The sequence below is a fragment of the Chroicocephalus ridibundus genome, chromosome 5 (assembly GCF_963924245.1).
Source record: "Chroicocephalus ridibundus chromosome 5, bChrRid1.1, whole genome shotgun sequence".
NCBI lineage: Eukaryota > Metazoa > Chordata > Aves > Charadriiformes > Laridae > Chroicocephalus > Chroicocephalus ridibundus.
In genome coordinates, this window is record NC_086288.1 from 66,878,878 (window position 1) to 66,891,299 (window position 12,422).

General features: G+C 38.2%; 1 protein-coding gene across 8 annotated transcripts in view; it reads left to right on the forward strand.

Annotated features, from left to right (window-relative positions):
- TBC1D1 (TBC1 domain family member 1) overlaps window positions 1-12,422 on the forward strand; it is a 113,926-nt gene that overhangs the window by 82,444 nt on the left and 19,060 nt on the right. For 7 of the 8 annotated variants that reach the window (XM_063335080.1, XM_063335077.1, XM_063335082.1 and 4 more), the window contains 2 exons: window positions 6,043-6,228; window positions 11,931-12,092. In XM_063335080.1, the coding sequence (XP_063191150.1) occupies window positions 6,043-6,228; window positions 11,931-12,092 (348 nt within the window). Of the gene's footprint in view, window positions 1-2,862; window positions 2,977-6,042; window positions 6,229-11,930; window positions 12,093-12,422 lie in introns of those variants that run through there. The other variant, XM_063335085.1, reaches the window with a different exon arrangement.

Consider the following 12,422-nt stretch of genomic DNA (forward strand, 5'->3'; position numbering starts at 1 on the left):
TTTTTTTAAATCATTTTGTAATAGTGTTGCAAATACTGTAAAACTGTTGCTTTAGCATTCTATGGTTAAAATGTTTATGTGGTGTAAATTATTTGTAATGCGTCCTCCACTACTGTTTTAATGGTTCTTTTTTAGCAACAAAATGGTTATTAATTAACTAATTACTAGCTTCGTAAATGCCGTAATAAAGCCAGTTGGTTAGAAGTGATTACTGAGTTCTGTCCCTCTCAAAACGAATATACACTCATAATCTTGATTTGCACCATAGGAGCTTGGCTATAAGCAGGAGGTACCACATATAATGTGTGATGGCTTCTGTATCCATTGAAATATCCAGGCATTCATTTCTTAGGGCTTGATAATATTAGTAAATGGAGTGAATTTGGGGGTCGTGATTACTTTTTAAGAAGCTCTTGGCTTTAAAAGAAAAATCGAACTCTAAAGCATCTCTCAGAGCTGATTTTAATCAACTGTATTGAAATACACAAATTTTCAAGAGCTCCTCATTCAGGCATTGCCTTAAGTTGTATGTCAGGTAGCAGAACTTGTTGCTTCTTGTGATTCTATAGCTGAAGCTTTCAGGTAACAGAAGGGTCCTAGTCATGTTACCACATTTGGTTAGGAAGTCAAATATTCCAGATATCTGTGTAAAATAATAGGAATATTGTATTCCTGGTTACAGAAGTTTGCAGTTCCTCTTTAATTTTGTATCGTGTATGAAGGAAGGTGTTGCACTACCTGAATGGAAGATCTGAAGAGAACCCTCTAAGGATTTTGTGAAAGTCCTTTCTTTTGGGCAATTTAATCTTGCATGACTGTGAAGATTCTCTTGTTTCTTTGCTAAGCTGAATTTTCTAATGTTTAAAATGCAACAAAGAAATATAGCGTAATGCAGAAAATAAAATGCTTAATGGAATTCTTCCACCTACATTCTCACTATATCTTGCCCGACTTCTTAACCCTGGAGAGCAGATGTGACTGGTAAACACTGCATTTAGAGAGCCACGTGTGAAGAGCAACATAGTGAGGATGGCAGTAATGCATTATATTTGAGCCTCCTCCCTTTTAGCTTCCTATAAAAATAAAACAAGCCCTTCTTTTCTATGTGAAGTGTTGCAGTTTCTAGTCAAAGATGAATCTTGTTATCTTGTTTTTGGTGTTTGAGGTTGGTTAGACTAAGTGTTTTTGAAAGAATGTTTTTAAAATTTGGGCTTTTAGGTGGGTTTGTCACTTCTAATGTTTTTTACTTTGTGTGTGTGGTTTCTCTTAGTGGGTTTCCTTTTTTTGTTCTTGTTTTTGGAAAGCCTTGTTTAATACTGAGATTGATTGAATAAGAAACTATTGATCAATTTTTTTCTAGTCAATTACAAATGAAATTTCCTAAAAAATAAGGTTTAAGGCAACATTTTAATAACCCACTGTTGGAATACTTCAATATCCTCCACAGGTCCCAGCGTTGTAGCTCCTTCTGTAGGTAATGAAATTTCCTGTTTATATCACAACCAGTCAAATGTTGTCTGTTTTAATTACTACTGTAGTCATTCACCAGCTTTTCATTTGCAAACTTTCTTTAGTGTGGTCCCTGGTAGCAATATACCGTGATACTTTCTTCATAGTCTTTTGTACTTTGTTTTGTGTGTCATCTTTGCACCTGAGAGTTCTGTCTAATGTTGATCCTTTTGGAGTGTAAGGATACTCTGCCTCTTAGGATTGAAGCACTGCCACATGAAGCCAAAGAGCTGAGTGTAAATGAATGGATCTGCTGTACAAATTCCATCTCAGTCCATTGTTACTATTGGCTTTGTCCTTTCTTGGGTTGTATAAGTAAGTGGTGAGAGCATCAGAGCAGTGCTTTTGAGGTACATATGGATGCACTAGTACATTTGTGCAACATTTCCATCTGCTTCATGAGCGGTTTCATCAGGAGTTCATTACCTTGCACAAGTGCTCACAAGCACAGGAAAGGTGGTGGCTTGACAGAGAAGTACGCTGTTTCTCAAGGAATACTTAGTTTGGAACCAAAGACTTGTAGAAGTGCAATGTGCAGAAGACTAATTTTGAAGGGTAGTCCAAGTATGAACTTCAAATGGAAAACAACCTGTGTGTTGATAAAATATAACAAATATCGCGTCAACTTGTCCAATCCTGAACCTTAAAGAGTAGAAGTGTGGTAGGCTTGTAGAAGTAACATGCATGAAAGTAGAATTTTGTATTGAAGCTGCAGGGAAGGGAGCAACATATTTGAAAGGAGTACAGGTCAAAAGTGGAATACAAGTAAACAAAAGCTGCCGACGCTGGCAGAGGAACAGGGAAGCAGTCTTTCAGTGTGTGCTGAAGTGTTCAGATCCTGTTTAAGTGCACTTACTAATCTCATAAAGGTTTTGAAGGCTGCTCATTACTTGGGTTTTAACACATGGCAGTTTAATTCAGTGGAACGTGAGCTCCCAGTTATGTTCAGTTGAATTGCTCTACTATTTATCTTTGTTTTCTCTGCCATCCTCCAGATCATTTGTGCATAATAATGAAATACACAGTTTCTAGTTACAGAATTTCTGCTCTTGTCTGTTCTGGATCTGGAAGCTGGACGGCGTGTCTGTCGGTCACCTTGTTGTATATTCATGGACATGGGTTAGTGCTGATTTACCAAATGTCTGGGTTTTTTACTTTGCTTTAGGGGATTACCTGCACATTCCACCTCCCTGCCTCCTTTACCAGACAAACAGATGATGCAACTCTGTAAACTTTAGACAAGCCACATGAGCAGTTAAACAGGTTCATTTTGGTTTCTATACATCCTGCTACATGCCAGTGGAGATGGGAAGGAAAGGAGGTTGTGAATGTGTTGCGCTTTATCAGAGTAGACTTTAGACTTTCTGTTAAATGCCTACAAGTGATAAGAAGAAAGAAAGGATAGAAAAGGAACTGCCATTTGAGAGGCAAAATCAAGTCTAGGACTGTTCCACAGAAGACTTAGAGGTAGGGTTGATAATGATAACTGTTCAGCTTATAAAATTTTGTAACTTTTCTGTTTTCTTTTATAGCCTTAAGCATTGTGAGTTAAATTTCTTATAGTGAATACTGCTCTTATCAGGTTAGTCAGTAATAGACAAGAAATTTTCAGCCTAAATGGGAGCAGGACCATGGACTTGAGTAATTAACGCTTTGGAGTGGTTCAAGTGTTGCCACAGTAAGTTTGATCACTGGAGGACAAGAAGTAAGTAACACCTCCAATAAATCAGAAGGTGATATTTTGTTAAGTTGGTAGTTGAAGACCAATCCACAAAATTTTCACTGAGAAAGTAGAATGTGCATGCTAAAACCAGAAAAATTTTTAGGTCTTGGATATGTTCTTTCTTGCTTTAGGAATGCAATATGTTTAATCCATTTCCTTGCATGTGTTTTGGCACACTGTTTTTTGTTGGGTTTTTTTTGTAAGTGGGTAACCATAAAGTGTCTCTGTAGATACTCAGATATTTTCTAACGCATACATGCATATACACATGCAGAAGACCAGAACACATATCTGACTCTAAGGGAGATCCATAAACCACTGAAAGGATGTGTAGGGTGAGAAGATATTTGTTTACTTGGATTCTATACTGAATGCTATAAGAACATAATAAGAAGTGAATAGACTACAGATAGCATAGAGTGGATAAGGGTGTACCTCTCTGGATCGCTTTCAATGTTTGCATTAACATTTGGTGACCATTTTCATTAATGCCACTTTCTTATGGCAATGTTAGTTTGCGCATGTAATGCAGCCTTAGAGAAAATTAAAAACTTCTCTTCGAGTTGGTATTTTAATTTTTTAAAGTATATTATTTTATTCAAGCAAATCAAGGCAGTTCTACCAGCATTATCCTTAAGAGCATTTCCCTTATAATGTTCTTTAATAAGCACTGAGAAAAATTGGCATGAAAGCTACTATATATACAGAACATTGTTGACAGGATAGTGCATGCATCAAAAACAACAATCAAATCAAAATAATTTTTCCTTTAATTGTCAACACAAGTTGAGGATTATCAAGTGTGTCTTCCTTCTCTACCTGATGACATTTACCTAAACCTCTTTTATCATTGCAGATCTTAGCCCACAGAAGTCCTTCCATTTACCTGTAAAGAAAAAACTTAAATTAATGTTTCAGAGTTTCCTTTTGAGGGATATAATATAATTTTTTCATTGTATTGATATTTTTCATAATCAGCTGTATTTTTGAATGCTTCTGTCACTGTTTCCTGCTTCTCCTTGCAACAAATGGTGATTGCTATTAAAGTGTCAAATATTTGTCCTTTGCCTAATTCACATTCTCGTGAAGTTCGTTCTTCTCTGAAATGCTGTAGATACCCAACGTGTGGGCATCCACACTTATATCCAGAGTGCAAGTTTGTAAAGGTTTCATTTGTGCTGCTAGCTGAAAATGTTGCATTTATTTTTTATGTGTCTTTTTTAGCCCTTGTGTTTAACTGTCGTAACAAACAAATAAATGTTGTATAAGAAAACAGGTGGTTTTGGACCCACCCTATTTGTCTCTGACTCTTTGAGAGGAGAAGATTGACAGTGGCAAAACTTAGAAAAGCAGAAGCCAACAGCTGTGAACGTTTCCATTCTTATGTAGTCATCTGAGCTTAGTGGTGAGAGTGCCTTTCAACACACAAGAAGAGAATAGCTGCACATGAACCGTGTGAGTCAATATATGGTAGCTTTCGGAGCAGATTGTGAAGGGGTGAAAACCTTCTTATTTTGTTAGTTTGTAGAGATGAGAGAATTTGTGTGTGTGTTTAATTCAAAGTCTTTATCGCTGTGCTAGCCAGTGATAAAGAAATGGACCACTGAGCTACCCTGCTGAATAATTGTTTCAGGAGCGTGCTTTCTCCAGGAGTTGTTTCAAGTAGCATGCACAGATGTACTTGTCCTTGGCTGGAAAGTCCGGGGAATGGTTTCTGTTGATTATTTTTTTTTAAAGCACTTTCTTGCATGCGTAACTGGTCAGCTTGTCCTCAGGGTGATGTTTCACAGCCATTCTGTGTGGCTTAAGGAGAAATGCTGTTGCAATGGCTTTCCATTTGGGATTTGGTAGGAAGAGATGGCTGGTTTTGACTATTCATTTTAAAGGTGGTGAATTGAGTAAATTTTCTTCTAGATATAGGTTATATCAAAGGCTATTGAGCCTTCAGAGAAGCTGTATAAAACAAAATTAAGTGATACTGCAGCAGACATTAAGAAAACAAAGTATAAGAACTCATGCTTCTTCTGTTGAGAACTCGATTAAAAGTAGTGTTGTTCACAATTTCTCTAAAAAGAGAAGATTTTTCAGTTTGCCTGAGATTTGTTTAATGTTCACTTTCTTCTGTAGTGTTTTCAGTCTTCTTAGAATTACCTTGCATACTTGACAAAAAGGTAACATTTTGTTGTAGACCAGCTGAAGCCAAAAGAAAAAGTGCAGAAGGTTATGACATGGTTAAAAATTAGAAGTGAGAGCAAACATGTCTTAGGTGCCTGTCTCCCTTTCTGCATGTTTACTTTAAGAACAGGTAATCATCCCATTGTATGGCCTTAGGTGGTGGTGTGTTTGTGCAGGTAAGGGTGTGTGTGTTTTCTTTGTTAAGCACGGTTTAGTGATTATTCTTTAAATAATGTGGGTGCTATATTTGCTTTGGTCTGCTATGTGAATCACGCCAGGTTTCAGCTGTAGGTTGTATTTTTGCAATTTCTCAAACTTGCCTTTTCCTTTTTAGTTCTGTCCTTGTAAAGCTGTAATTAGCAAGTCGCCGTCTTGGTGCATAGTACAATGTTTTTATCAGCTTATAGAAAAAAAACATTTCAGGCTTTGGCCCATATGATTCTTATTCAGAAGCAGTTTATAAATCTGTTTAAGACTGTCATTTGGGAACCCTTGCTTGGTATTGCTACCTCCTACATAGTGGGGGTGTGTATATGTAGATGCGTATGTACATATATGCAATCTTTGAAAATGTGTCCCTTCATTCACGTATTCCTGAAATCTAAGTAGTTCACAACAGCTTCTCTCTTTTCAAGATTATTCCGAATTGGGAGAACTTCCACCGAGATCCCCATTGGAACCAGTGTGTGAAGATGGCCCCTTTGGGCCAGTGAAAGAAGAAAGGAAACGGACACCCCGTGAGCTTCGCGAGTTGTGGAAGAAAGCCATTATTCAGCAGATACTGCTCCTCAGAATGGAGAAAGAAAACCAGAAGTTACAAGGTTGGTGAAGTTCTTGATTACAGCCTACTGCAATACAAGTTCACTTTGTTTTGCTCTGTGGCCTTGGCAGTGGATTGGACCAAGCCTTAATGAAACATTTTAACAACATACAGGTAAGTCAGCTTAGCAGCATCTCCCTCAGCTCTCATTAGCACAGGTTACAATTTACACCTTTTTTTTTTTTTTTTTTTTTTTTAATCACTTCACCTTACTATTTGTTTCCTTGGTCTTAACTGGTACTCTTTAATTTTACCATGGCTGGGGTTCTTTAGTCTCCTGTCTAGAAGCTCTGACAAGGAATTCAGTACAATCACTATCATGAACTGCATTCTTTTCTACATTCGCATCCATAGGTCATTGTCTAGTTATTGGTCATTGCAACATTCTGTTTAGCCAGTCTTGAAGTTGAATTGAAGTTCTTAAGGAGCTGGTTGCGGCCTTCTATGGGTGCCTGCCTGTGTACGCACACTATGCAAGGAAGGTTTGTATGGAGTAGTAATGACTTAGATCAGTCAGAAGGGTGAGAAGGAGCTTGAGAAACCGGAAGTTGCAGTTATTCTTAATGAAAAATTTTCTGTGGCTGAATGTGTAGCTGCAAGAAATCTGTTGTGGTGGCAATTTGTACACATAAAACACAGCTGATTAAGAATACACGTTTCATTTTAGCAGCTGCATACAGAATTATAAGTGATTGCCCTTGAGAGCTGCTTCTTTGAAGATATGAATGATGAGGACAGAAATGTTTATTTGGCTGACTTTAGATGTTCAGGAAGGAAGTAGGCACCTGGATCCTCAAAGGGTGAAGTACCTGGCATGAAAATGGCAATTCTTCTCTTAGCCTTTGTGTAAACTTGAGAAAGGATTGTCCTCCAGGAAGAACAACTGTGTAGAGAAAGGGCCCAGCTGTGTGAAAAGGTCAGTATACCAAACATGAAATCCTTCTTTAAACTTGAGCTGAGACTCCTGGCTGAAGGAGAAAATGCCTCTCAAACGTTGGATATGGCCTCCCAGAACACTTAGCCCACCTGTAGGCTATTTGCTCCTAATTAGTATAGCTCTCCTATTTCCACCCTGATATCTGAAGAACACCTGATACCTGAGTTTCCTAAGAATCCCACAGGTGACAGGCATGTTCCTAGCAAAAGTACTTGCTAATCCAGTAAAGTAAAATATGGCAATATATACCAAATGTACAATGCCCTTCAGTAATGGACCAAGACATTGGCATAGACAAGTGTACTCTTCGCTGGGTTAAGGATGGCCGTGCCCAGAGAGTTGTGATTAATGGGGTGAAATCTTCTTGGTGGCCGGTCACCAGAGGTGTCCCTCAGGGCTCAGTTTTGGGGCCAGTTTTGTTTAACATCTTTATCAATGATCTGGATGAGGGGATTGAGTGCACCCTCGGTAAGTTTGCAGATGACACTAAACTAGGTGGGAGTGTTGATCTGCTTGAGGGTAGGAAGGCTCTACAGAGGGACCTGGACAGGCTGGATCGATGGGACAAGGCCAACTGTATGAGGTTTAATAAGGCCAAGTGCCGGGTCCTGCATTTCAGCCGCAACAACCCCAAGCAACGCTACAGGCTTGGGAAGAGTGGCTGGAAAGCTGCCCAGCAGAAAAGGACTTGGGGATGCTGGTGGACGGCCAGCTTAACATGAGCCAGCAGTGTGCCCAGGTGGCCAAGAAGGCCAACAGCATCCTGGCTTGCATCAGGAATAGCATGGCCAGCAGGAGTAGGGAAGTGATTGTGCCTCTGTACTCGGCACTGGTGAGGCCTCACCTCGAGTGCTGTGTTCAGTTCTGGGCCCCTCTGTACAAGAGGGACATTGAAGTGCTGGAGCGTGTCCAGAGGAGAGCTACCAGGCTGGTGTGAGGGGTCTGGAGACCAGGTCATATGAGGAGAGGCTGAGGGAGCTGGGCATGTTTAGCTTGGAGAAGAGGAGGCTGAGGGGAGACCTCATTGCCCTCTACAGCTACCTGAAAGGAGGTTGGAGAGAGGTGGGTGTTGGCCTCTTCTCCCAGGTGAATAATGACAGGACCAGAGGAAATGGTCTGAAGCTGAGGCAGGGGAGGTTTAGATTAGATATTAGGAAGAATTACTTTACTGCAAGAGTGGTCAGGCACTGGAACAGCCTGCCCAGGGAGGTGGTTGAGTCACCATCCCTAGAGGTGTTTAAGATGCGTCTAGATGTGGCACTTCAGGGCATGCTCTAGTGACAGAGATTGTAGGGGTTTGGGTTTTTTTGTGTGTGTATGGTTGGACTCGATGATCTCAAAGGTCCTTTCCAACCATGAAGATTCTATGATTCTATGGTAAGACCATCTGGAGAAAGAGGTACCAAGAGCAGTGATTTATTAAACGCCTTCAACTTAGAGCAGTGCTATCATAAATGAGCTGCCATCAAGTTGTTCTGCAACTTGGAATTTTTATGGGACCTAGCATTTAGAAATAAGTTTTCTCTTTTTTGTGTATTTATACTCAGATTGTTATTCTTTTTTTAAATTCTCTTGTATTCAAGTTACCTGAATCTGTGGCCTGCAGTCAAGTTTTTGGCAACTGCAGGACGTTAATTTCAATAACAATTTTAGCAAGTTTAGTTAGATGCTCCATTTGTTTCTACCCAAAAGAAACATTCGCAAAACTGTCACAAATTCACTAAGATGAGCATGTCTGAAGCTAGTTGGTGATTGAATGAGACAGGTGTTGGCGTGACTGAAGACCCAGGCTGTGCAGTACGCGCTGTGGAGTGAGGAAGTTGTCCTGGGTAGCTGCTGCAGGAAGAGGTGAGATGATGAGACAGTACTTGAGAAAACAGATGACTATGCTGCAGTGAGCACAGCTTTGTAATGTAATGCCACATGTTCTAACGCTTTGATCTCTGGGAATTAAAAATACATATTTTACATGTAGTAAAGATGTGTTGCATCTTTACTAATAATGTTTAAGTGTGATATTTGGAATTGGGTTATGTCAGTATCTAAATAAGCTTGCTGATAAAGGCATATTCTCGGTCCTTACATGTCACTCCCACTGTCATGTTTCTGCACATGGCATAAGATTGAATAAAGCAGAAAAGTCTGAAAAGAGTGAAAAGTTGCCAAGCACCAGAAAACATTCATCTGCAAAAGGGGGAACATTGAAAGATTTCTCTGGGTTTGTTTTCATATAAGCTGAAAATTAAATGCCATTTAAAGTTATCTTCATACAATGCCTCCTGTGGTTTAAGGTTTTTTTAATATTCTAATTTATAAATACGTTGTATTTGACCTGAAGAAAACATGAAGAAGTTGACAAAGAGTTTACATACACAGCATTGCATTCAGTATGGACGCACAGCTATAACAAAACTGTCAGTGCTTTTATTTACATGAGTCTATGGTTAAACATTGAATATAATCTACAGGGAAAAATCAAAAGCAACAAGAAAAAAATAAAACCTAAGGAGTATAATTAAGCTACAGCTGTCTGTATCAGGATGGGTAAAGCATGTGTCAGTACATGTGCAGCCAAAGTCACATCTTGAAATGAAATATGCTACTTCAAAGAGAAAAGTCAAAAACTAAATTAGAAAATGTCAAAATGAAATGCTATGAGGTCCAGATCTTGCAAACACTTAGGTAACATCATAACTCACATGAATAACCGCACTGAATGAAGTCATTCACATGTGAAAGCAACTACAGGATAGGGAGGTAAGGTGGACACTTCCCAAATATAAACGGTTCTCTTTTTCCATTTTTAAAATCTAGAATCTTGTTTTACTCAGTGGGAGTACAGGACAAGCTAACCCTTTGCGACTCTCAGAATTTGATAATTTAAAAAACCTTAATTACAGCTACAAATCTCAAAACAAAATGAGCTTAGTTGTGTTGGCTATTTTAGCGTCACCATGGGCCATGGAAATTTCAGGTGATTTTTAACTGTTTAGTAAATTTGTATAAAAAAGTTGAACATACAAACAATGGAGAGTTAAACTATCAAAAGATAACATCCTTTTAACATAGATTGTCTCTAGACTGTAACCTACAGGAGTGTGATTTTGGTGAGTTCACACTGTGAAATCATCAAAAGTAGCAATAGCCTTATGAGGTATGGAGGAATGTCCTCAAAATGAGAGTATCTTGTTTGCAGTAATGCATCACCCCAACAATGAAATACTGTGAATACATCATGTCAGCATAATTAAAAATCATGGTCGCTTCATGATACAGTATTTCATAAACTTTGGTTCTAAATCGTGTTATTTGTAATTTGCTCAATGGGTGTTATTGAGGAACAGTATTTGTTAATTTTTGTTTAGTACTATGGAACCTTTTCAGTCATTTATGCCTCTTGAACCTTTGCTGTGCTCATTTTTTCAAGTAGGGAGCTGCTGACCACATCCCTGGCCTCTTGTCCTGGAGCAAGGTGCATTCAGTCCTCAGCCACATTGCAGCCCAATTAAAAAATTGAAGTACCCATTTTGTTAAATTCTCCATAGACTTACCACAGTCTATTTCACTCCATAGTGCTCTCTACTTCTCAGTTTCCTCACAGCATTTTCTTTGAGCATTTCATGCCTTTTAGGAACAGATGTCTGACATCTTTCTGTCGCATCTGCGCTGCACCTTTTTTCCCCATCTAAGCTAAAATACCTCTTCTGTTTTTTCAGTGTTGTGACCTGCACAAATTCATCCACTGTCCCAAAAGGTGCTTTATTATTCAGTTTCTATGAATGCCATTAATAAACCCTTTTTTCCAGGTACTTTCTAGCACTAAAGAACCCCAACAGAAACAAACTTTAAAAGCTTTACCATGAGTCCCTTTGAAATTCTCACCCCACTTCTAAACTTTGGAATTAACACCCAGCTACAGAATTATTTTTCATTTTTGCCATGTTTTTCTGATGCTTTCCAAGCTATTGATTAATTTATATATTGTTTTTAAATCCCTTATAGATAACACATGACTTCACAGTGCAATATTCTTATAAATTGTAATCTGAGAAAATCACCAATACTACAGTGCATCTTTGCTCCAGGAGCTCTGGTGATCTAAAATGTCTTTTTTAAGACTGAGTTATGCATTGACTGTTGTTCTGATTTCTTCAGTGGAGGCTTTAAGAAAGCCTCATATGTTTATGGTCCTATTTGTGCTCAGGGTTCTGAAATTTTCCATACTTGAACTTTCTTTTTTATGTGGTCTATAAAAATGGACATGTGAATGATCACCTTTAAAGTAATTTTTTTTACTTTGCCATTTCTGGTATGGAGTTGTATGCTATAAGAAGTAGATTACTATATTGTTTTTTGTATTTTTGTTTGGTGTAGGTCTTCTACAATAATATTTTTTTTTTTAAGAACTGGGAAATTGAAAAATCATTTGGAAAAATCTTGTGTTTATTTCATTATTCATTATCTCTCATGTTTTTTCACATTTAAGAGTTGACTAGCTGTAATTTAACAGGCCAAACACATTTAGTATTGCATATGGTATCTTAAAACAACAACAAAAGCCCCAAAAACCAATCAATCAAACAAAAAACTGCACACATAAAAAACCAAACTACCAAAATGCACCACAGTCACAGAAATATAGACATGTAATGTTTCAGAATTAATAGGTTTTAATTTTATGTAGATTGCACGATGAAGTTCTAAGTTAATCCGTTTTACAAATAGTAAACAATATTAACTGGTGCATTCAATATATCACTTCCTAGCTTCAGAAAACAATTTGCAGAACAGACGTCTGAAACTTGACTATGAAGAAATCACACCGTGCTTGAAAGAAGTAACTTTGATTTGGGAAAAAATGTTGAGTACACCTGGAAGGTCAAAGATCAAATTTGATATGGAAAAAATACACTCTGCTGTTGGGCAAGGTAAGCATAGTTTGTTATTTTGAGTTGTTGAAATCCATGTAAAAAAATAGTATTAGAAAAGCAATAGGGTGACCCCTCAACCACTCCTTATAACCAGATTCTCACTAGAGCTGTTCCTCCGGTTGCTGACTAAACATGTGCCAATGTTCGGTATCTTCATGGTTATGCATATGCAAGTAACAGTCCCTTCCAGCGGTAGCTGGAGTTACAGTACTTGGTATTCATTTTTGAATAACATTTGTCCTTACAGGAGAGTAGTACAGTACCTCAATGTATTAAAATTGTTGCAATCTAATTTTATAACTTAAAAGCCTGGATAATGCCAAAGAA